General features: G+C 49.5%; 1 protein-coding gene across 3 annotated transcripts in view; it reads right to left on the reverse strand.

Moving 5' to 3' along the window:
• The window catches only part of LARP1 (La ribonucleoprotein 1, translational regulator), a 39,193-nt gene extending 23,390 nt beyond the window's left edge, over nt 1-15,803 (reverse strand). For 2 of the 3 annotated variants that reach the window (XM_031598234.2, XM_031598233.2), the window contains exons 1-2: nt 15,344-15,803; nt 1,192-1,218 (exon numbers count right to left, since the gene is read on the reverse strand). In XM_031598234.2, the coding sequence (XP_031454094.2) occupies nt 1,192-1,218; nt 15,344-15,695 (379 nt within the window). In that variant the 5' untranslated portion in view covers nt 15,696-15,803. Of the gene's footprint in view, nt 1-1,191; nt 1,219-11,100; nt 11,607-15,343 lie in introns of those variants that run through there. The other variant, XM_090150978.1, reaches the window with a different exon arrangement.
• Nucleotides 15,804-24,569: the final 8,766 nt, after the last annotated feature.

Consider the following 24,569-nt stretch of genomic DNA (forward strand, 5'->3'; position numbering starts at 1 on the left):
CCAAAAGCAGCCTTAATACTTCACTTTCATGCATGTTATGAAAGTAATAAAAAAGTGTGAAAGGCTTACAAATGGTTGGGTTACTTTTGTAAAACCTAGAGAAGCAACTTCTGCAGCACTAGGGGAATATCTGGCTGTATATCATGTTAGCTGGGTAGAGCTTCGGAAACAAATATACACACAACTTCCAACTGCTCAATTCACGAAGCCAAATTGCTGTCTCCAATATCACACCATATCTCTTAAAAAATAGTGATTTACTTTTTACTGAAACCAGCTTTAAGATAATTGAGCTGATTTTCATGCTTCCAAATCTCGATCATGCAATGCTTCACAATCAGCAGCAATTTATCCTCACATCATTGTTGTAAACTGGGGAAACGTAATCCTATTGCAAAGGCAAAAAAAAAGGAGACAGGAGGTGGACACAGTGACGTGACCAAGGCTGCCCTAGGCCACATCAAGTACAGCTCCATATTGCCAGTGCCTTCGCTACAGGTCTCCAAAAGGAACTCTAGCTCTGGGATAACAGAATTCCTGAGCACTCTTGGTATCACTGGGTGAAACATAAGCCTCTCCTTCAACATGAGCTCTCCAACAGTGTCAACCTGGATGAAGAGCCCGTGACAGTCTGGGAAAAGCAAGAATTAAAGTGACTGATGCCTGCTTTAAAAAGCTACTGGAGTCAGGCCTCCCACTCAGCACAGCCTCCCCTTTCAACTGATAAGCCCAATCCTTTTATACAGGGTCCATCCTCAGGAGGCTCTGCGCAGTCCAAGAAGTTAACACTGGTCTCGCATTGACAGCAAACAGGTGCAAACCATACCATAGTCCTTAACAGAGATACACAGTAACAACACACATACTAAACCACCCAAAGGGGAGGTTTGGACTTTTTAAAGTATTGCAAATTCAGGTACGCACCTTCAGGTGTCGGGACACATCAAGATGTTGATAACTAACATAAATACTAGCAACAAAATTCTAAGCTAGGTTTGCATCTTGAGACATCAGTTACACAGAATTAAACCCTGTAAGTTCCAAGGGTCTTTTTTTTTTTTTTTTAAAGTGTCTTGCACATTTCTGCACCAGTCTTCTAAATTTGTTTAGTGCTGACTCTGCAAAAAGAGAAGTGCAGGAAAGACATGGAGAAGCGAGGTGTGAAGAACTCCATTTTTAATTAATACATACCAGACTGGCCATCAGCTGGAAATATATCTGCAAAAGAAGAAAAAAAAATCAGTATTCTTTGCAGCTGGAGTGCAAATCATATTTAAAAGGTTCCTCCCCTCTTGATTTGTTTGCTTTAGCTAAACAGAGCAAGTGTTTTCCTAGTATCCCAAGTTAAAGATCAATCTAGCTGGGAACCCACTCCAATTCAACCACTTGTTGCAAGAAAGATTTTGAAGGAGTTAGTGCTTGAATACTTGAATGTATTGCTCTCATTAATAACCTTCTACACTGGCTTCTAACAGACAGCAGTGAAGAACAAAATGACTGCAAAATGTACAAAGTCCCAATCCATGAGCTAGCTGCTGACACCTCCACGCTCCCCGAGCAGGGTCACCAAATGAAGACCTGTGCAGAGCATCTAATGCAGCGTCCAGCCAGGGGAGAGCAGGGGAAGCCAAGCCAAAAACCAAATGAGCTTTTTCTGATGGTTCCATTCTTTGGAGAATGGAATATACAGGAGACTATGAGTGGAAAAACCCTGTTGATAAACGCTTCCTAAGATGCTATGGAAACAGTGTATTTTAGAGAGTAATATGCTACATTTTCTTCTAGGAACTTGGAAGAATAGGGGGAAGGGAGGCTGCCAGCAAGCCAAGATCCTTCTAGGACGGGGGCAGGCCCCTGGCTCCAGCTTATCGGCTGCCCAAAACACACATTCAGTTAGAAAGTCACAAAAGTTGCAGCACGGACTACCCCTTAGTCAGGGCAATGCTTTTCAGACAGCACTCAACCAATGCAGAAACAGCAAAAAAACACCTCTACTAAAAAGCTGCTATTTCTCTGCCTTTGACAGCACGCTGTGTACAAGGCATCCTCAGGAAGGGTGCTTCTCTACAGCTGACACAGTGAGAAAACGCTCAGAACTCCCTCTGCCATTATGCATGCTCATAGTTTGCAGCCACACTGAAGACATGATCTCAGGGAAAAGCCAGTGTGTCCAGAAAAGCCTCCAAGCACCAGTCTCAATTCTTTGCAGACTGCGTGTTCTACTGCAGCCCTCCACCAGCACATCACCAGACACATCTGAACACCTTGCATTTCTGTGATGGTTACCGATGAGGGTCAGGCTCCCAACAACAATGAGCAGGAACACACTGTACTTGATTTAACAGGTCCCAAATAAAAGGCAGTTTCTTTATTTTCCTGCTTGGGCAACTTCCAGCCAAAGTCTTTGCAGAGGAACAAGGTGGAAGCACTCGTTAATACATACCCCACTTTTTTGGATCAGCTGGCTGTACTAAGTACCACCAAAAACAAAATTAACAGATGAAAAAAAATAATAGTAAAAAACAATGGCTGAGAAGGGAAATTTCTCTGTGCCAGCCAAGGGCTGCAGGCCTTGGCAACCATTCTTCTTGCTCCAGCCTGCCCAACCAACTCTCCATGTAATGCCCCAACCTGGCCAGCCACCCACAGAGGCCCAGGGCAGCCCCTTCCAGCAGCCACAACCACCACGTCAGGCAGAAGCTGCACATAACCCCTCAGGGATGCTTCCTACTGGTCACACTGCTGCCACAATGCAAAGCTGGCATTCCCTCGAGGCCTCTACGCTCAGTTCACAGCCAAATCCCCCAAAGCCCTGCTGAGCCTCAGAGATGCACTGCAAGGCTCACTTGGCTTCTCTAGAGAGGAGCCATTATAATTTTAGAGCAGATGTGCCGCTAAATGTGCTGTAGAAAAGCAGTGGGAACTCCTCGATGGTGCTGGCCAGGGGTAGACACAACTCACATTCACCCTCAGGAAGTCTGCTGCCACCATGACTGCCACTGAGGAATGGCGTTTGTCCATCCTCTAAGCATCAGCCCTCTTGTCTAGGGAGGCTTAGCCTGTCCAACTCATCATACCTATAATCATAGCATAATGGAATTTAAGCAGAGATGCAGAGAGTTGGGTGAGCAGGCAACTTCTTCCTCTGCAGAGAAAGAGCACAGTGCAAGCAGCCTGCAGGACATCCTCTTCCGAAACACAAAAGATGCATATGAAACAGGGCTAGTGAGGGACTGAGGCACAACGCTCCTCCTGGATGCCTCCTACTCTACAAGCAAGAGTGACTAGATTAGAGATTAGCTTGCTAATTAAGGACAGCACCTGGTGTTCCCAAAAGCAGCCTAAATTGCGCAGCTCTTCTCTCAAGAAAGCCACAGGGAGGAGGTAGAAGCATGCGTGGTCAGCAAAGAAGTGTTAGGGTTGTGTTCCAATGGGCCCATTTAACATGTTTCAGTCCTCCTCAATACTCTAAAGGTTAAAAATCAAACACAGAAGTCCCCATCGTAGAGACAACGCTTACACAAAGCCTCAATATTGAAAGCAAACCAGCCCCAAGGACATCTCCCACTACACACACAAACAGTTTCCCACCTGCCTCACTTCCAGGCACCCAAAGCCAAGTACCCTATCGTGGGCCAGATGCTGCAGGGGATGATGCTCCAGAGCAGCTCTGTACCAGCTGGCTATGCTCCCCATACAGAGCAGCAGCTTCACCCCCATCTGCTCCACACCTCCCTGCTACACCCAGCCCCACAGTGTCGGCTTGACACATCATCATCCTCAGGCAACCAAAAGGAAAGGGCAAGATAGTGCCAATGTTGCAGCGTGAGTGAGAGAGCCCCAAGAAATTTGGGCCCTGTGGTCTCACATTTCCTTCCCCTTCTCGTGTGTATGGTCTTCTGTTTTTCACCCTGGGCCCAAAAGCCAGGAAACATTAGAGCTGATATCTGAACAGAAGGATCATAATGATGACATGCAGTGGCAATCTCTGCAGAGGCAGGCATTTCTCAAGCACATTAACAATCTTTTCAGCTCTGTGTATTATCCATGCAGCCCACAGCTCAGTGGGAACCAAGTTCCATGCATCCCCCTGTTATCAGTGCAAGGGGTGGAGGAAAGGAGAGAGCAGGAAGAGGTCAAGGATGCACACTGTAGCAGCAGGATGTTTGGGAGGCACCAAGCATCCCTTTTAAGACCATCATACGAATGTGGATGTGTTACAGGGGTGCTGGCTGTGAGCACCAATATCCAGAGCTATAGTGCTAATAGCCCAGGAAACAGCTAAATTGAGGACAGTCCTTCCTATTTTAGGTGTGGGTGAGAGGGGGATGGGGGTGTGGGATATGGAATCACAATTTTTGCTTGATGATATTTTTGAACAGAAGAGGAGACAGTACGTTTAACTGGGGCATTTACAGAGAAAAGCTGCTGCGTTACACACAAAATCCCCTCTACAGGAGCTATTTGCCCACTGCTACTATATATCAGATATCTGGGACAGCACCAAGCAGGCTCCTCAATTTAAGAGCCCACATCTCCCCAGTACCAAACCCAAGCACCTTCACAGGAAGTCTGAACCTACCCACAGCTCCCTCTGCCTCAACATAAGCAGCTAAGCACACCACACTCACTGCTTCCCAGCTATGGGAACAATCCTCACAAACAGCAATGCAGAAACAGCAAAAACACGGGAACAGCACAGGTAGGGAAAAGGTCCCAATTTACAGAGTCCAGCTTCTCCTGCAAAGAGACCAGTGTTACCTGAATCTCTTCTCCATCCCCAGGCAACTTCTCAGCTCAAATCTGTATCACCTGCCTTCCCCAGAGAGGCCCAGATAGTGCCTGCACAGGTTCCTCAGACAGTTAGTAGCTTCTTCAAAGCAACGCTTAGCAGAGAAGGGGGCGAGGTCTGCTAGGAAGAAGTAGCAAAGCAAGAAACCCAAACCCCAGAGATTAGCATGGACAATTAGGTCCCTCCCGAGGATCTTGCTTGCTTCCTGCTCCCCTCCTTCCTTTCCTGCCAAGCAGGCTCAGGGAGGGTCCAGCCCTCAGCCACCCAGATCTTCCCAGCCCTCCTCAGCCACCAGCTTCAGACAGCACTGGCTGCTGTACTAGGAAGTCTCCTCACCCCCGCAAAGGGAAGCTGAGGCTTGAGATGGGTGAAAGATCCAATCCAGATAAATAGACCTTGGTCACCAATGTTGGTTTAGGCATTAAGACACTACAAAAACTGTTCAAGAAAAAGGTTAAAGAAAACAACTGCAGAAGCTCTGATCAGCTTTCAGATCCTTTTCTCCAGAAGTGTCTGAGCAGACCATTAGATCTTTGTAAGTGGTTTTCTGATGTCCATCAAAGCAGAGGATCAGCTCCTTCTCACACAGGCAGGCCATTATCTGGGGACATCCCATTCACCTGTGCTAAGAGACTGAAGAACTGCAGCCAGCATGAGCTCTGGCATAGATTTCTCACAAACCATGTGGAAACAATTCTTGCAATGAGTTTCTGCTGCAGAAAATCTGTGCCCCAGCTAACTTCATGCACTTGAAAAGGGATGAAGATCTCTGGCCTTACCAAGCTGCAAGGGAAACACATCCTGAAAAAAATTACCAACTGCAAAAGAACATTATTACCTGGAAGAGCTCCCTAGCTTTACACTCACACTATGCACTACACTGAATTAGTACCTTAATGCTGATACCAAGACTCCTCCTTCATTGCTCACTTCCTGAGCAAGGCTGTGACTGGCATATAACTGAGTACACAGGCACCAATGAGATCAGCATGGTGTTTTGCAGAAGCATCTTCCAGGGATCTGCTTGGAAGGAGTCTCTTCTCCAGGCATCAGAGATGTTCTGAGGAATGCAGCTGGTCAGCTTGACCAGAGAAGAAGAGAGCGCTCCAAACAAACAATCCCATGAATCCTGCACTCATATATGCACAGACACATGAAGCATAACAGTAAGGTCATGGCTGTTTTTCCTCCCATCTACTTATCAGTGCTTGTATTGGAGAGAACAAACACTGGATGTTCTCTCGCATTAACCCCTTCTCCTCTCACCCCAAAACGCGGTTGCTCAAACTACAAGCTGTAACACCAAACAAAAAGCCAGAGGTAGCACACAGCATCTTAAAGGAAGGAGCAAGATAAAAGTCTGATGTCTGATGCCACAAAGTGGCAGCTGAGCCAGCTCTGTCTCATGCTCCTTAATCACAAATAAGCCTCCAGCCTTCAAGAGGTGAGCACAGACAGAGCCTACAACAGCCTGAGCCCAGCACAACCTCAGCCACTATCTCCAAACTGTTCTTGAAACTAGTGGGCATTGAACAGGCAATAAAGTTTCAGGCATCATCAGGCAAAATTGATGTGCTTGAAGAGAATCCTGTTGAAATGCAGGAACGACTCTGCAGCAGCCTGAAAGCTAACTGGATCCCATCCTACAGAAATTGATGCAGGAGGGGGTTTCCCTATGACAGGCTTATTGCATACTGCCCTGCTACATGCACATTGGCACATATGTGCCTGCAACACCAGGCAGGGATGCCACAAACCTCCGTGAAAACCCCCAATCTGAAATTCAAGGCTCTCTCCATCTTAGCGCTGAGGATAGAGGGCCAAGGAGGGAGTCTATAGGATACAGGGGGCAGCACAGCGAATACAAGATAATTAAATCTCTTAACTGAATTACAAATCCTCAGACTCGCAGCCTGTGTGAGACATCTCCCACTCTGGACCAGACTTTAATCAAACATGCAGCTTTTCCAATCACCCTCCAAGTTTTGCCCTTGTGTAGTTCCACTTCTCTGCTGTTAATGAGATCAACTCAGATGTCAACCCCAAGTCAAGTAAGAGAGTTGCCTGCCTGTAATCTCGCATGTCTTCTCCAAATCTTCTTCAAGGCCACGCTTACAGGTTTCATTTTATGTTTTAAAGATGAGGGTCACTTGTATCAAATTCCTCCCTGTACAGAGTGCAAATGTCATATACAACATTCTCTGTTTTAAGTTAAAAAAAAAAAAAAAAAAAAGGGAAATACAGTAGCTCACCTGAGACTAAGAAGCCAAAAGAAACCCATCCCCTTTTTGCTCAGTTCAGTGCAACACCCTCTCTGCAGTGGATTCCTGCGTGCTCAGAAGATGCATTAGATGGTGTTAGGTATTCCCCCGAGCTTTCAAGGTTCAGCTGGGAGTTGGAAACAGAAATTTAATATGATTACAGTCAGGAACATCTAATGCTTTGTCATCTGAGCACATGGCAGGGAATCTCTGTGATTTGCTTCCTGTCTCGTTGGGTGGGATCTCAAGCACAAATATCCCATTGCTTCTTTTCCAGTCAGATTTAAATCTCCTAATGACATTTTTGAGACCCGTTTCTCCACATTTCAGTACCTACTGCTTCAATGACAACATTTCTCTTCATTAATGTGTGCTGGTATCATTCTTCACACTTCATTCTTTGCTCTGTTTACCCTTTATCTCCATCCCTGCACAGCTTTGTAGCAGACTTGCCAATGTGGGCTGACACAGGGTAAAGTGCTTCTGTCACTCCATTACATTCTTTTGTGCTGGGCGAAGAGTATTGCTATCTACAGCCATGTGGAAACTCAATAGTATGCTCCTTATTTTCAGTAGGTACTTATTTTCGTTTTGTGGGTTCAGGGGGGGTTGGCAGAAATAGACATTGTTCCCAAGCTCTGTAAGTATCTGGAAGGGCAATAGGAAATGTATAAAATCTTTGTAACGAGAATCTTAAGTGTCTTGCAGAAATAAATTCAGTATTCTTTCTGCAACGTTCTACACACACACAAAAAAAAGGCAATTCGACCTTGAAGAATCTGAAGAAACTAATTTCCTGTAGTTTGAAGTGAATGGTGGCCTATCAAACATTTAAATCTTACTTAATTATAATTTCTATTTCATTTGTTCACTAGCTTCTTTCATCCGTAAGTGTGCAAATCGGATAGCCTGGTAACTAACATTTGGTAAATTAACAATTACTCATTTGCAGCACTGACCAGATGCTTCCAAAAGCACTGTTATGATGGGGGAGAGGAAGCAGGGTGAATTCAGTGTGAAAGCTGAAAAGGTGTTGCAAATTATCTGGTTAGAGGCAGTGCTAGGTATTTAACAACGCACCCACCATCCAGCAGCATCTTTGTTACCGAGCAGGTATGACACCCCCACCCAAACTCCTCCTCACACACCTTTCTCACCAATAAAACTCTATCCTTTCCTCTTTCTGTGGCTTTTACAATCAAATTCTAGTTTCCCCACATATTTAGTCAGGAAAAACTCACCTCTTTTCTCAGCGTTTCAGACTCAGTATCTAACGAATCTAGCCCTGAAACCGCCCTGTTCTCTCCACGTATCATCCAACATGTGACTCGGAAAACTCAGAGGACTGTTGGGAAGGGAGGAGAAGGGGCAAGCCACCCCCTGTGCCCTCCCACTCAGCAGATGGGCCGACCCCCCCCGCCCCGCACATGGCCATGCCTTGCAGACTGCAGAGTCACTGCAGGCACACTGCATGCTGCTGCTCAGCTGGAGACGTGCTCTGTGGTGTGTCGGGGACAAATGCTGCTTCCTTCCTTCCCCTCGACCCCTGGGGCTGCAGCCCCACATTGAAGCAGAGGACAAACTGGGGCAGGGGATGTGGGGCCAGAATGGAGCACGTGCTCACTGCCCTCCCAGGCTATGGGGAGGAAGCCAAAAAGCCAACAATGAAGAGCACCAGAGATGCTTTTCCTTCATGCCTATCCTCTTGGGCCAGTGATGCCACTCCCGTGCCTTCTCAGAAGCCAGGGCCGCTTTGGGGAGTGAGTCAGGATCACAGAAAGGCAACTGCGGGTCTGCTGGTCCCAGGCCAGCCCTACTAAAAGCAGCACGTTACAGCCTGCATCCAGCCACCTCCAGGGGTGTCGGGCAGGAAGCGAGCATGCTTCCTCAGGAACACACATCAGGGCACGCTCAGAGGGAACCAGAGTGCCATTTTCTCCATTATGTGAACAAAGGGCGCCTGTGTCACCTCCAAGTACCACCAATATCAGACTGAGCCATAATGATAAACGTCAGCCACAGACAGCTCCGTTAGGTATTATCCATTTCTGAAATAAACACTGGCTTCTGTCTGACACAGAGCACTCCCTCCCAGGCAGGGCTGCCCTGGTCATCTCCAACACACTCCAGTCCGGAGCTATCTGCAGCACAGATCTCCACCAGCCTTCTGACTTGTGACCATGGAAAGAAATAAGATGACTCAAAGCCCCAGAAAAATCACAACCACCACCGAGTACTGCCTGCCATGTGTTCCCAGACAGCACTGCAACAAAAGAAAATGTTGAGGCAAGCTGCTGCTCCTAAGTCAGCTTTGCTCCAGAAGGACATTAAAGGTAAACCACTGATAAAGGTATTAGCCCAGTCAATTCACAGCTGTTCCTCTTTCTCCTTGCACGTCACAGCAGAATATCCTCAACCACATGTGGCATTAATGGTTGACTCTAGCAAAATCCACTGTGAGCTTCACACCTAAGTGGGGCCAGCTGACTTGCTAAGGATGGCTTCTGCGGTTCGATCCCCATCAGCAGTCTGCTGTTGTCCTGTAACTGGCAGAGCTGCCACGTGCCACGCGCTGATTTGCTCAGAAAAGGCGATACTCCCTGCCCCAGAGCCCCCAGGCTGCTGTACAAATATATGCTCTGGTAGAGAAAAGTTCAGTTAGGAGAATTTTCTGGGAACGTGCAATTACAGGATGAGTCTATGTTTGGAAACATGTTGACACTGTACTTGACCACAGTTTCTACAACCCTTCCTCCCCCCCAAAAAACGTACATCTTGTGCAGTATTAGAACTACCATCACACCTAATTTTTCCAGTGCTTTGTGCCAGTTCTCACTCCTCTGTGGCAGCACCCTCATGTGCACCCACTCCTCCTCCCAGCCAATCCAGCCCGAACCCAACCTGGGACTCCTCCTACAGAGAACTCTAAGAATTGATTTATTCAAGGCCAAATTCAGTTCCTATTTGTTCTGGTCACCAATTATTGTTTCCTAAATACACAAACAGTTGCCTTAAGTTCTTGTAACTGTATTAATTTCTTAGAAGTTCTTTTTTACTTCTCTTACGTGATTTAGTCACACACCTGTACCATTTGCTAACAGATTTTCAGATCAGCTGGTTACTTCGGAGCAAGGAGTAAAGTCTCCTAACACCACTCACAGATCACTAAACAGGCCCTAGACCTACAGTAATGAGTTTGGAACTGAAGCATGGTCTCAAGACAGCTGCAAAACAGAGCTGGCCACATCAGAAGCCATGCATCACACAATCTTCAGCCCCTGTTAGTACATTAGCAAAGGGTCCAGTGCCAAAATGACCAGCAGGTAACATTTTTAAAGGTCAAAATGTACATGAACATCATAGTTGGGAAGAAACAAAGCTCACCACTCTCATCAGACTCCTGGCAAAAGGAGAGCAAAAACCCTTCCCAGCTCTGCTACATATGAGATCCATAGTGAGGCACTGTACCTTGGTCTGCCCAGTTACTGTGATAGGACCAGAGCTCCTCCAAGAGCTGCGTGGTCACAAAGGACTTTGCAGTACTCTGGCAGTATGCAAGTTTATGTAAGTTTTCATTAAGGTGATTATATTTTTAACCCTTGCTGTTTGTAGCAAGTAACTGTAAGGATTAAAATACTCAACCCGGTCCAGCAGCACAGCTTTCTACTAAAATGAATGTTCTCTATTTAGCCAAACAAGTGCTACCACTGAGGTGGTATCTGAGATTCCTTACAAAGTAGCTTCAAGTGTGCAAAGAGAAACCTCACGCTATCCAGGTTGACATTTTGCATTCCCCTTGAATAATTTCACACTATTTTAGCATAGTGAAAGGATCAGGTGTCATAATTTAGAAGCAAGCATACAGCACTGCACCCAGCACCTCAATTCCCAGCTGTTTTTGCACTCTATTTTGTCCTTCAGCAGAACAAAGCCCCCCCTCTGTCCAATGACCCCAGCGCAATCCTCCCCATGCTACTACAGACAATAAAATGCTTAGAAGAGTTATAGAAATGAAAGAGACTTCTGGCGAGGTTCATCCAGTGATACCTCGTGGCTGGCAGCCTGGAACTGGAGGTTGAGGTGGAAGAAGGCACCGAATCCCAGCAGCTGGGGCCCATGAGTCAGCTCCATGGAGCCGCGCTCCCCCGCCTTCCCGAAACAAACAGCACACGGCAGGGCAAAGGTCCAGCACAAAGCTGAAGGGCAAAGGTATGTGGGGGAGGAATAATACCACCCTGCATGTTTGGGGAGCAGCAGTTCCAGTTATCCCCATGCTCGCCAGTAAAACGGGAAGCGTTACTCAAACATGAGTTGTGGGATTGGAACAAAACCGTATATTTCAGAGAGGAAACGTGGGGTGGTGAGGAGAGGACTGTGCTGCGATAGCAGCTCTGTTGCAACCAACAGCCAAAAGAGCTCCACAATTACATGCCAAGACAAAGCAAGAATTGCCCAACGCTTTGGAAATAGGTGTGTGCAGTTCTACCACACTAGATACCCCAGCAGGCAGATGTGCGCATCTACTCTAAATAGAAAGAAATGCCAAAGGTAAAATGAGCTTTCCACACAGCTTATCTCCTGTACTGGAGGCTGGCTTCAAGGAAAGCCCTTTGGGGACTTAGTCATTGAAGGGTGAGAAGCTCATGAATCTATCTTTCCCTGCCTTCTTCTCAGCACCAGTAGCCAGCCCAGCCTGTGTGCTGCCATCTCTGAACAATAGGCAGCCAACCTCCACTGCTTGCTGCTAGGAACTAAGGTGTGCCTTCTGGAAAGTGCTGCTTATCCTCCCAGTGCATCTGCCAAATGGCAAGCAAGAAACTCTGCTCAAGAAACTAAAGCACCTCTTGCATCTCCACTAAGAAATACTGAATTTGCAACTAGAAGGAGAGATGGCATAAAAGTTAGTGCTTAGCAATGGCACTGCTAGTCATTAAAATTTGCATGTTCTTATTTCCAAGATGTAAATAGCTTTAAAAATTAAGAAGTGCCAAGTGCCTTGATGCAACATTTCTTGAAATAAATCCAGCAGGTTTTCAAAACGGGGTGCTGTTAACACCTGTCCGCACCAACGCTTGCATCACTGCTAGCACTGGTGCAGGGCACAACAGAGGAGTACAAAATGTTCCAGAAGGTCGAGTTGTCTTAACTGAAGCCACATTTCTTTATTGAAGAATTAGGAGAAAATATTTCAAATTTGGTTTATAGCCAGAAGTGCAAAGCTGGTTTTGTCAGAAAATGTTTCCTTCACTCCTGCACATACATTCCCTGCAATTGTGTCTTTGCAAGTCAGGCTGCTGGCTGCATTTATTTACATGATAAGAAGAAAACACACAGCAACTTGCATGTAAGGAGGGACTGTCACACAGACCTTGCTATTTGATGAGAGAGCAAAAATGAGGTGTCATTACCAGCCCTGTCAGCGTCCCTCATGAGCAGTAAGTACTAACACAACCCTTGCCACATTTGACATGCTTATGTGTCATTTCACAGCTTAAAGGACCACCCCCTTCTTCCCACTTGCACCCCAACTCTGAAATGCACACAAACAGAAATATAGTGCACGTTGTGACAAGCACCATGACAGATTGCTGGGTGCATCTCTCTACCAGTGCCTGATCCTCTGCTTATAGCACCAGCAGCACTGCTGTTGTCTAACTCGGCCTAATGGTTTCTACCCTTAATGCCATGCAGTTATGCTTTTGGGAGGAGGGGTTAAGCAGCAAGGAGAGGCTTTGCTTCAGCCTGCCTTCCTGAAAAAGCAGCAACATTTACTCAAACTTTCCAATACTGACCTCGCTCCCAAACTTCAGTGCACCCCAAAAACATCTGCTTCTGGAAATAAACCCTAATTCCTCCCAAACCAGATCCTGTTACTTGGCATCTGCATCAAACCTCCACGCATTCACCCTTCCCAGGTGATGTTTAGCTGCAGGAAGTAAAGTTCAAAACAAGCAAAAGGGGATTTGCCAAGCTCTTCCACATCCGTAGTCAGACATAGATAGTGAAAACTCACAGAGATTTTGAGTACAGCTCTGTTTTCCTCTGAGCTTGAGCTCAATTCCTTTACTTTAGTAAGCACTAATTCCAGCACAGATCGTTACAGAACGAGTGAACTCCTTAAGGAGCATGTCTTGTCCATTAAATCTGCTCTTCAGGCCTATAATTAATACAATCATTATAAAAAATTAGGGCTTTGAAAGCCTGTAAAACAAGCCATAGAGGGATCCCCATATCTTTAGAGAGCTGTCCTGATGTTCACTAGCTCCCAGCCCTCCTCACTACCTCCTCTATAGCAGGATCAGGGCTGGAAACATTCAGTAAATCAGCACACAACACCATGCTGGGAGCACAGCTCAATTGCCAACCACGGTTCCTATGCTAAAAACCTAAAAACATTCAGTAATGCCTTTCCAGAGTTTACGTGTGCTCAATGTGTTTCAAGCATACAGAGAAGCCACTTTTCTTTTATGATCTCCTGGAGGTCACTGCAACACCACAGCTCATCTTCTGCACCACAGCACAACTTTTGCAATTCTCACACTCCAGATGTCTTTTCAGAAAGATCTGCTGGAAGAAATCCTCCAGCCAAAGCAGCAAAGACATGGCAGGAGCCTGTGAAGGCTATGAGAAGGCACTCAGGCAAAGGGCCGCTATGCAAGGCCAGCCACCAGTCTGCCTCTCGTGGGAGTTCGCCAGCCGTGTTTGTTTTACACGTTTTCTCTTCTGCTAACGAACCGGGCAGCAAAAGAAACAATGCCCCAAGAGCAAGAGAGCCAAGTGGCAGCGTCTGGGGCACTGCAAAAACCAATTCCATTATTTCAACTCCTCCAGGAATACTGGGAGAACTGGGCCAGGCCCAACAATGTGCTGGGTGTTGCATGTTTATTGCCCACTGTTATGCTATTCCCTCAAAATCATATCAGGCATTGCAGAGTCCCCTCATCTGCCACACGGAGCCTGCTCAGGCTCCTGAGTCCCCACTTTAGCATGTTTCAGATGCGCTGCAAGGCCTCTAACAGAAACACTGGGGAAACGTCTCGTATTTTTGCACCTTTTGGTTGATTCCTAGGGAGTGTTGCCTAAGGAGGCAGCGTGACAGAGCCCAGCTCTCACACAAAGGAGCAGTGTGAGCAGCTGGATGTCACGCTGCATGCAAGAGGAAAATGCGGACAGCAGCACAGTGCTGGATTTCGTTGTGCATCGCACACACAATGACAAACCACCAAACCATCTGGGCTCAGACTTTTACCTGGCACACTGACCTTCTCCTGTACGCTACCATTAAGACGACAGCTTTCCAGGTGGAAATTGCAGAGGTGTCCATCTTTCAAAGATCAATAATACCTCTGGTGAATCATCCCACCTAGCCTGCAATGCTTCTTGCAAAACACAGCACAGTAACAAGGAACCTGATGTCATACCTGGCAGCGTGACTGCGGAGCTCGCAGAGATAGGCCAAAAATACTAGGAATCAAACTTCAGCCAAGCAGCTCCCAAGCACAGAAGCTGGAAAAGGCCTCTGAGGTCATCTAGTCCATCTGTACCACCAACACTGCCCGCTAAGCCCCGTCCCTCAGCACCACATCCACATTTCTCGAGCACCTCCAGGGCCGGGGATTCCACCACCTCCCCGGGCAGCTCATTCCAGAGCCTCACTGCTCTTCCCGAGAAGAAGTCGATCCTAATAGCACTGCATCTCCTACCAAATAAACAAGCAAAACAACAAAAAGAAAGAAACCCGAAGAGGCGAAGCAGCGGCGCTCAGCCATTTCGCCTCAGCCTTACGACAGGCGCCGGGGCCTCAGCACAGCACGCACGGCCCGTGGAACCCGCGGGGCCCGCACGGCGCACACGAGGCCTCCGCACGGCACCCCGGGGCCTCCCTCCCTCCCTCCCCCCATCGGGCCGAACTCGAACTCGGAGCCGCGCACGTGGGCCGGCGGAGGAGGAGGCCGAGCCGTGTGGGAAATCACATGCCGGGCCGGGGGAAGCCACCACGTTGCCTGCGCGGCGGCGGAATGCTGGGAAGGGGAGGCCTCCTCCTGCCCGCCCGCCCGCCCGGCCCAACGAGCGCGGCCCGCACCGCGCCCTCCGCCCGCCTCGGGCCTCCCCCAGCCGCATGGCCCCGGCCCGGCCGCTCCCCTCCCCCTCTCCCCGCTCGCGGCCCGGCCGGTTCCCCCCCTCCCCGCCGCGCTCCCTCGGGCCGCACGCCGTGCCGCATGGCGCTGCCGGCCGGGGCGCGGTCGCCGCCGCCGCACCCCCGGATCCCTCGCCGCCCCCCCGCACCCACCTGGAGGCGACTGCCCGTTGACCGCCAGCGCGGCCGCGTTCTTCGTCCAGGGGTTCACCTTGGGCGGCGGAGCCTCGATGAACTCCCTTCTCCCCGCTCCGCCGCCGCCCGCCTCGCCGCCCTCCTCCGCCTCGCCGCCCGCCCGCAGCAGGCTCTCCTTCTCCTGGTTGTTGCTCTCCTCTTTCTGCTGCTTGGCGCTGGGCGGCCGCGGAGCCGCGGGGCCGCCGTCGGGGCCCATGGGCGGTTCGCCCTTCTCCCGGCCGCCGTCCTGCGGCGGCTTCAGCACCAGGGCGCGCTCCTCGGCGGGCAGCAGCGGGGCGCCGGGCAGCAGCGCCTCCACCTGCGTCGCCATCTGCGCGCCCCCGCCCCGCACGGGGGGAAGCGCCCCCTCAGCGCACTCACACGCGCACGCGGCGTCTCCCCCCGCCCCCCCCACAGCGGCCGCCGCCGCAGCAATATGGAGCCGCGCGGGGACCACGCGACTAGCCGCGGGGGCGCGCGCCGCGCAGCGCCGCCCCGGCCGCGCGCGCGCACACACCCGACCTAAGGGGAGGGGAAGAGGGGAAAGGAGGGGCGGGGCGCGCCCCCGGCCGGCCGGCGGCGCGCACGTGCCTGATGCAACGCCCGGCCGCGAGTGGGGGCGCTTAAAGGGGCCGCGGGGGCGATTGAGGCGGCGCGTGGAGGGGATGGGGGGCGGGGGACGGGACCGCTGCGATCTGCTCCTCGCAGCCCCCGGCCGGATGGCTGGTAGTGCAGGAAGGGAACTACCCTTGGGAGTGCCGGTATGGAGGTGTGTTGTGAGGCGCTGGTCGTTGCTCGGTTGTAGGAGTGCCGCTGCTGAACTGATCCTGGGGGCTGTGATGGGAAGGGGCTTCTCAGTTCTTCGCCAGCGGGTGGTCGGGCGTCAGAATGGTGTCTGTAGGGCAGTGGATGTGGAACCGGGGTTGGCAGAGTTCAGGAAGCGTCTGGACAACGCTCTCAGTCATACGGTCTGATTTTTGGGTGGTTCTGTGCAGAAGGGGTAAGGTTCGGTGATCCTTACGAGTCCCTTCTAGCTCAGGGTGTTCCGTGATTCTAACTGAACTGAGACAAGGGACACCCATAGCAGATTCTCTCCTCCATCAGGGGGACACAAAATCAGGTGTCTGATGATCACAGGCTGTGTCTATGGCACAGCACGGAGCTGTGTTGGGGAAGGTAAAGGGGGTGGGAAGGGAAAAGCTCTGCAGCAGAAGGCAGCGGGCATGGAATGGGCTGCCCAGGGTGGTTGGCACAGCTCTGAGCTGCCGGAGCTCAAGGAGCGTTGGCTCTCAGACATAGGGATCTGATTTGGATGATGCTGTATGGAGCCCGGAGTTGGACTCAGTGATCCCTATAGGTCCCTTCCAACTCGGGATGTTCAGTGACTTTGGTGAAGGTTAAAGGCAGGAGGGCTGGGAGGATGGCTCACGGCCCAGAAAGGCAAATAAGGAGCCATCAGAAGGCTGATTAGTGACCGCAGCCAGGAGAGGTGGCTTGGTCGCTGTCATAGGGTGACTACACCACGACGTCAAAAAAACATGAAAAAGGCAAGTGTGAACCTCAAATGCATCAGAAGCTCTTTATCCCATTAGTGAAGGCACTGATGAGCCTTCCTCCGGAGCAGTGTGTGTAATTGTGGTTATCCACATTCGAGGATGATGAAATGGAGTATGGACTACAAAGATGATTGGAGAATGCAGTGTGTTTCATGGAAAGAGATTAAAGGAGTAGCTTTTGTAGCCCGGCAAAACCTGCACACTTTCATTTGAGGAGGTTAAAATACTTGATTAACCCCTAGCTAATGGAATGTCACTTGGTCATGACTGTCTCTAATGCCCTCAGTCCTTGTCCCCTGATGCAGCAGGCCAGCCAGAGTCCAAATCCTGTGTGTAGTTATGCACAAATTATACACATATGAAAAGCAAGGCGTAATGCTAAGCCTGCACTATTGTTATCATTTAACAAGACTTTTTTGATTTACAGTGGCACTTTACAAATAAAAACAGCATTGATAACAAGCTTCACGCCGGCCTGTTCTCTTCAATGAGCACACTGCCCCGTTTGTACCCAAAAATGTTCACCTAAAAAACTCGGTGTTTGATATGGAGAGACCTATGCAGACCCTGCGGAATCACTAACAAAGTGACAAGGCACTGAAAACATAGCTCCTAGCTAATGCATGGAGAAGAATAGAAAGCTGATTGCACAGCTAACCAGTTAGAAGGGAAGGAAAGGCAGACATAGTTTAGCATCTCATTCAGAAGGGGAACAGAGTCAGAGGTCTGACTGGCCCCTAGACAGAGTCTTAGGTTATCAGGGATTCTCTACTGAGGCTATTTTGGCCCATGTGTCCCTTGATACCCAGCCCAAGATATGTGTGCTTATTGCCTAGTTCTTACTACAGCCAGTGGAGTTTGTGTTTCTAGCCTCAAAAGCAGAATGAAGCCCAAGGGAACTTCCATTCCCATCCAGGCTTTAAAAAGTGTTTTTCTCCCTCAGGATCCACTTGGCTACCCCCAAAGCAGTGAGCACATTCATGTGATGCAGTGTCACTGTGTGCCACAGCCCAGGGATCACCAGAGTGTGCCATGTGTCCCAGAAACTTTTAAGAATCTGTCCAGTACAATTACGAAAGGAAATTTGTGTGATTTGGTTATAACTCTAGAAGAGATAGCACTGGCCTTGCAGCCTGGCTGAATATCCAGAGCAGATGTTCTCACATTTGAGCTGCAATAACAAAACAGTAGCCTGTAGCCCTGTCAGCCCAGTCCCATATTTCCAAGGGGGTCTCTATGCACTCATAAGCACACTTTGCAGACTACACATCTCATGTTGATTTCCCTCCAGCATGGCTCACTTATTTACCTTCTGTGAGGCTTTGGGACATGCAGTGCCAACCTCAGCTGGGTGGCAGATGCCAGCCTGGGCTGCCCAGCTCTGCCACGTGAGCAGGAAGAGCCTGCGATGGGTGAGAGCCAAAGTGGCTGCAGGGCGGAGCGAGCTGGGTGAGGCTCTCGCTCCACGCTCACTCTGTGGGCAGCCAGACTGAACCGTGTCATAGTTTTAAATGCTAAAAAAAATAAATTAATGGCCAAGGAGGAAGAAAGAAAATTGTTCGTGCAAGCAGTCGAGCTTATGCACGGCCTTTATGCATCAGCCAGGAGGACAAATTGCCTTGCTGCCTTTGGCTGGCTACCATGCAAACATGGATGCTCTCTGTGAAGGGAAGCTCTGCTAGTGAGCTGTGCTTGGTGCATGCAGGCTCGAGTTAGTGTAAGCACATGGGCAATGTCTGGCAGCCTCCACGCACCACAGTGTTCCCAGTGTCCTCACCTCTGCCAGTCCATCTCCCCCGCTCTGCCCAACAGGCAGCACATGCTGTGTTGGTAGCTGGAATATTCTGTTCCCGAGCTCTGGGGACATGCTGAGAAGCAGCCAAGAAGTCGCAGTGTTTCTGCAGCACAATTTACTGGGAACAAATCCAGCTCTGCTTTCCCCAAAAGCAATAAAAGCACCTCACCATCTCCCCAAGCCTGCCTCTGGGGCTGGCCCTTCACCCCACCTGTGTCCCCATGCCTTCCAGCTTTCTCCCATCCCTGTGCTTTTCGCCAGCCGTGGTGCAGCCTCTGAGCATGCAGTCTCTGGGGAAATTCCTCTGCTGGCATCAGCAGCTGCGGAGCCGGCTTTGGGCAGGAGCTCCCAACCTCCCTCACCCTGCATACAACAGCTCACTTCTTTCTCCCTGAATGAAGCATGGCTTGCATATTTATCACAGCCGCCTGGCTGCTTTGACTCTGGCCTGTAGGTTTAAAGATGCTTTCCAGGCCGACAGCCTCTCCTGGGGGAGTGACCTTCACTTTGGGAACAGCTTTCATTCAGTGCTGCTCCACTCCAGCCCCATGCATTTTTCTCCCAACCCTCATAAAACCCAGAGCAGGATGCTAACAAGCCAACAGGGTGCCTGGTGTTTTAAACCGAGCTACTGATGCATTGAACCTTTTAGCTAATGCACTTTCAACAAATATGATAACAGTTTCTGGACTGACTGGGATTTAAGGTGATATCAATACCTCTGAGCTACTTGTGGTCAAGCCAGGAGTATGTGTTTGTAAAGAACTAACATTAAAAAAAAGAAAACCAGCTCTGACCCCTGCTAGACAACACAGGGTGTGAAACAACTGCTGCTACATCAGCAAGTAACAGAGCTTGACAGGTGCTGGAGAAGGAAGATCAACATTACTTGCGTTTTGTGGAGTTTTCCTTTAGCTGTAACTTGATCTCCATTGCCCACAAGCAGCTGCAGTGTGTTGGGCATGCTCTGGATCACATCATTTTGTCTGACATCCCAAAGGTGTGCCAGCCTTGCAGGCTGTTTGGACCATTTTGGGTCCAAATGGTCATTCCTGGACTCCTTCACACCATTTGTTTGCTAGCAGTGAGTTGTGATTGCTCTGTCCACTGAGGATGTCAGATGCAAACCCGTGTTTTAAGTATGAGCAGCAGCACGTTAGGGATCAGGCACCTGTAATGCTTTCAGAAAGAGAAAGGGGATTTTGCCAAGAAAAACCCAAACTTCCCATCCTGAGTCATAGGCTTTGAATTATGTACCTTGTTGTTACTGGTCTGTGAATTCTGCTGGGTGGGGACGCTGTGCAGGACGGCACGCTGAAGGTTGTGCGAATTCAGCAGCGCTCCTTCGCACTGCTGCTTTTGGGCTGATTCAGTTGTCCCAGATATTTGCCATATCTGCTCTGCTTCCCAGTGACTTGCAAATTCAGCACAATTGATTGAATTGCAGGACTACCTCTGACATCTACAGAGAAAAATCTTTCAAAGGACACTCAGGTCTTATCTGTGAAAGAGAAACCTGACATTGTGGCACATTGATGCAGAGACCATTCCCAAGTCTCTGTGCCACCAGTGGTGGTGCTGAGATCCAGCTAGGAATTTTCTATTTTAGCAAACCTGGTGGTTCCCCATTGAAAACCAATGAATCTGTCCTAAGCATTCTCAGAAATCGTGGAGACAGAGGAGCGCTGGTGGCACGAGGAGGGCCAGGAGCCAGCGTGTGGCAAAGGGATGGGGCTGCAGCCTCCTGCTGTGCTGCACAGTCCCGCTGGGCAGGTTAGCAGGAGTTCAGCTCTCTCATGCAGACACAGCACGCAAGGAAGTGAGACAGCAATCTCTCCATCCTGCTGCCAGGACAAGGGAATCGGAGCACACCGAGTCCTTGCCTTCAGAGAGGTAGAAGGCACTCCCTGGCTCTGAGATAAATGTGCTCATATCCTTCCAGCAAAACATATGAACGATCAGCATGAAGACTGAGCACATCCGCACTAAGAAGTAATTTTCAACCCACATAATAAAATGGCAGACACTAACGAGTTCCATTACATTCTCATTAGAAAGTGCTTAGCAGGACCACACAGCCCAGAGCCCCAGCAACCCAGCCTCACTGCATGGTGCTGCCTGGCCACGCACCCCACTGCTGGGCCGTATGGGCTCCACTGAGCCCCTCTTCCATCACTGCTCATGCACATCTCTGCACTGGAAAGCAGCAGACGTGCTTGAGTTGAGAATGCTTTGTTTCTTCTCAGTATTAAAGAGTGAGGTGTAAATAAGTCAATAGCCCCAAATTTAAAGTTTTAAGGATTGATACGAAGTTTTAAGAAGTGGGGGGATAAAAATAAATCTAATGGCTTGTAGCCACTTTTATCGTCACAACTGTTTCTTCCAAAAGTTGGAGCTATTGCAGGGTTCTCCCAAGGTTATCAGTAACCTCATTTACTTGAGACAAATTGTGAAAACCCTCCCACTTCCCAGTTATGGATGACACTGAGTGCAGAAAGCAACACCTCCTCTGGACAGGAGTTTCTCACCTTGTATATTCTGCTGTATATATATCAACCCGAGGTTGTTTAACTCAGCCCCTAGTTTTTATTTCAGTGTACTTTTGGAAACATGGTGTAAGCCAACCAGTGAGGCTATTCCCTGTGATGGATGTTCGGCTCCCATAGAAATGGTTTCCTCCTCCCCTTTGCCAACTGTGCATTCAGAAATGTTAGCCAAAATATTTCAGACACTTTTCCAACCGGAGATGAGGAATAAATGCATCACTTTTCAGAATGCTTTCAGGTCTGTGCTTCAGATGAGACATTCTGCTCCCTCCCAGGATGTGCCATTCCCATGAGAAATGAAGCGTGGTGGAGTTGGGCTGTGAGTCCCAGGGCTCTGCATTTCTCTGCCATCAGCTCTGTGTGCTGGAGCTGGCGGGGAACACACACCTCACTGCACTCTGAGCAGGGAGGTTCCAGCCAGCAGCCAGTCCGTGGAGCTCAATTCATTCAAGTGTTGGCAGCTCATGTGGGTGCCCTAAAAGCACCCAGAGTCTCAAGGTGAGGATCAATAAGATTAACGAATGGGATTTCTGGGTTGTTTTTCCCTAAGCATCTAAGGATAATTAACAGCTCAGAGTCAACCATTGGTGTTAGGATACACAAAATCAGAGGCAGTTCCCAGCAGCTTCGTTCTCTCCTTTTCCTGGTTGGATGTTCACAAGAAAAACATCAAAAAGTTCATGTCCACAAAGTCTCTCTTTTCCCATGGGAGCCCCACTGCTGGCAGAGCCTGGCAGTTGTTTAAATATTGTTTTACCCCTCTGCAGTCAAAGCAAAGCCCTGGGCCTTGCCATTCAGATCTCACCCTGAACCACTACGTAACGACATCGCTGCTGGGCTGAGGTGCAAAGTTAAAATTCCCCCATTATCTTGCGCATTGTGTTCAGAACTTGGGCTCCAGATGTTCAGTGACACTTGAAAGGTCCTTCACTGCCCACTCCTCCTGGTGCCACAGAGTTGAGCTGGGGACAATCCCCTTTGCCAGGATGCTGAGCCCTCTGGTAGCACCCTGTCAGCAGCTGATCAGCCAGTCAGGGGGAAAAGGGCTTCAGCAAAGTGCAGTGCCAGCACCCAGCCTTGGCTCCCATTGTACCAGTACAGTCTGTGGGACAGAGAGGGGGATTAAAGGATCTGTGTCCATAGCAGACCAATGTATACAAACAGGACGGCTACCAGGGCTTGCTCTCTGTCCCCGGGGAGGTCAGCAGGGATGGGAACAAGCACTGTGTCAGCCCTGGGGTTGGCTGGGCTGGGGAGGCAGTGATGGGTTGGGTGGTGCAGGTGTAGGATTGGGCTGCAGCCTGGGAGGTGGGAGGAAACACCTGGCCACATGGAGGACCTGGGAAGACTGAAGAGCAGGTCCTGAAGATGGGAAAAGGGAGTAGTTCAGTGGTTTAGGAACGTCACTGCTGTCAGCCCCAAGCTGTTGGCTTGTCAGGATCAATGACTGCAAAGGAGTGAACTGAAGTAGTTCTGATTAACCTCAGAAAAGAGCATGGCTCCTTTACAGCTCCAGGGGGCAAAAAGACTATGGTATGCTCATGGATGTGCTCCTGCAAGTCATCCAGGAGGATTCTGAATCTACTGACCACAGAGAGCCAGCATAGGCACAGGAAAGGCACTATAAATCCAGGCTGAGAGGCTGCACTTATGACTTCACTCTTGCCCTCACCTCTGCTGACCCTGTGCTTCCCAAGGAGCAATGGTTCCTGGCAGCAATGTTCCATCCCTGAGACCAGAGACAGCACTGGAGAGCTGACATTCAGCACAGGATGGGTGCTGTCCTCACTTTCCTGTTCTGTAAAGCAGGTCCATCCAGCTGAGCTCTGTGTAAGCTCTGAAATGCAGCTGGAGGAATGCCTCTGAACTAGGTGCTGTGAATTAGGATATATTAGTTTATTAGGATGATCTCGGAGGTCTTTTCCAACCTTAATGATTCTATGGCTCTATGATCTCTTCCATGTGATGGAGGCTGTGGGTTACGGCCACCTCTGGATGCCACCTTCTGCCTTGCACCAGCACAAAATTTTTGCCTGCTTTTTAGGTCCAGAAAAGCAGAATTGGCAGGTGGGTTTTGTTATCCATTGGCTGCCAGGTTTTGTGGTGATCCGAAGCTTTTCACCATCTGGCATGAGTAGAGGTGCTGACTCTTAAGAGTCCTACCTCCTGCCAGGGTGTTTGTTAGGCTTTGATGTTAAATCATGAGCAAAATGAATGCAACGTGAAGCTGCGTGCAGCTTGAGCCAAGAGTTCTTGTTGTGTGTCAGTTTGTCTGATTTGCATGCTGCTCAGCTAACCCCTTTGGCTCCTGCACATTTCACCTGCCAGCACACAACCAAAACTTCAGAGTGGAGACACAACGAGCAGTGCTACTGCACACATCCCTTTCACGTGGGGACACTGTTCTGTTCTTCTTCCTCCAAAATAAACCAACAACAAACAAACAAATGAAACATAGGGGGAAAGCCCGCAGTTCCCCTCTCCACCTCTGCAAGCTGCGGCTTTCAAGTTGGATATTAGGAAAAATTACTCAGAAAGAGAAGTGATGCATTGGCCCAGGCTGCCCAGGGAGGTGATGGGGGTTACATCTCTGGGGTGTTTGAGGAAAAGATAGATTTGGCACTGAGGGACGTTGACAGTGGGCATGGTGGGGGTGGGCTGGGTTTGGACTTGGTGATTTTAGGGGTCTTTTCCAACCTTTGTGACTCTATGATTCCATGTTTCCACAGCAGATTCATCTCTCTGCTTCAGCACAACCAGCCCAGGCTCAGCAGTCCCGCTGTGGGGCAATGCTGAGTGCTCTCCAGAATTTCTGAAACCCACTGTAGGAATTTCTGGCCCCAAACCAGGATCAGTGCAGCCGTCTGCAGGGCAGTGCAGGCTTCTTTACACTCGAGACAGCTTTTCTGGAGCTTGTTCCCAATCTTCAGGCTTATCTCCTTATTTTGTAATTCCTCCCCTAAGGATGCAAACCCAGTGCCTGTGCCAAACCAAAACATCCTGCATTTTATCTGAGCCCAGTGTGGGATGGCAGCCAGAGCTCACGGAGCAGCAGGGGCTGCTTGCAGCTGGTGCAGCACAAAACAAAGCCAACATTTGCATCAAGAACTGCACTGGGGCTGCAGCCTGAGAGCAGCTGAGGTTGGTGGAGATGAGTAGGTCATAGGGTCCTCCTGCTCCTCCAGTTGGGTGGTGCTGAGCACTGAGCTCCATGCAGTGCTGCACCTCCTGTGCTGTTGCTGCAGCTGCACTGCCTTATCGTCTCATTTAATAATTTACTTTAGAGAGGCTCATTAAGGTGCTTCCTG

This window comes from Phasianus colchicus, chromosome 15, assembly GCF_987193195.1.
Source record: "Phasianus colchicus chromosome 15, bPhaCol1.hap1.1, whole genome shotgun sequence".
NCBI classification, from domain to species: Eukaryota; Metazoa; Chordata; class Aves; order Galliformes; family Phasianidae; genus Phasianus; species Phasianus colchicus.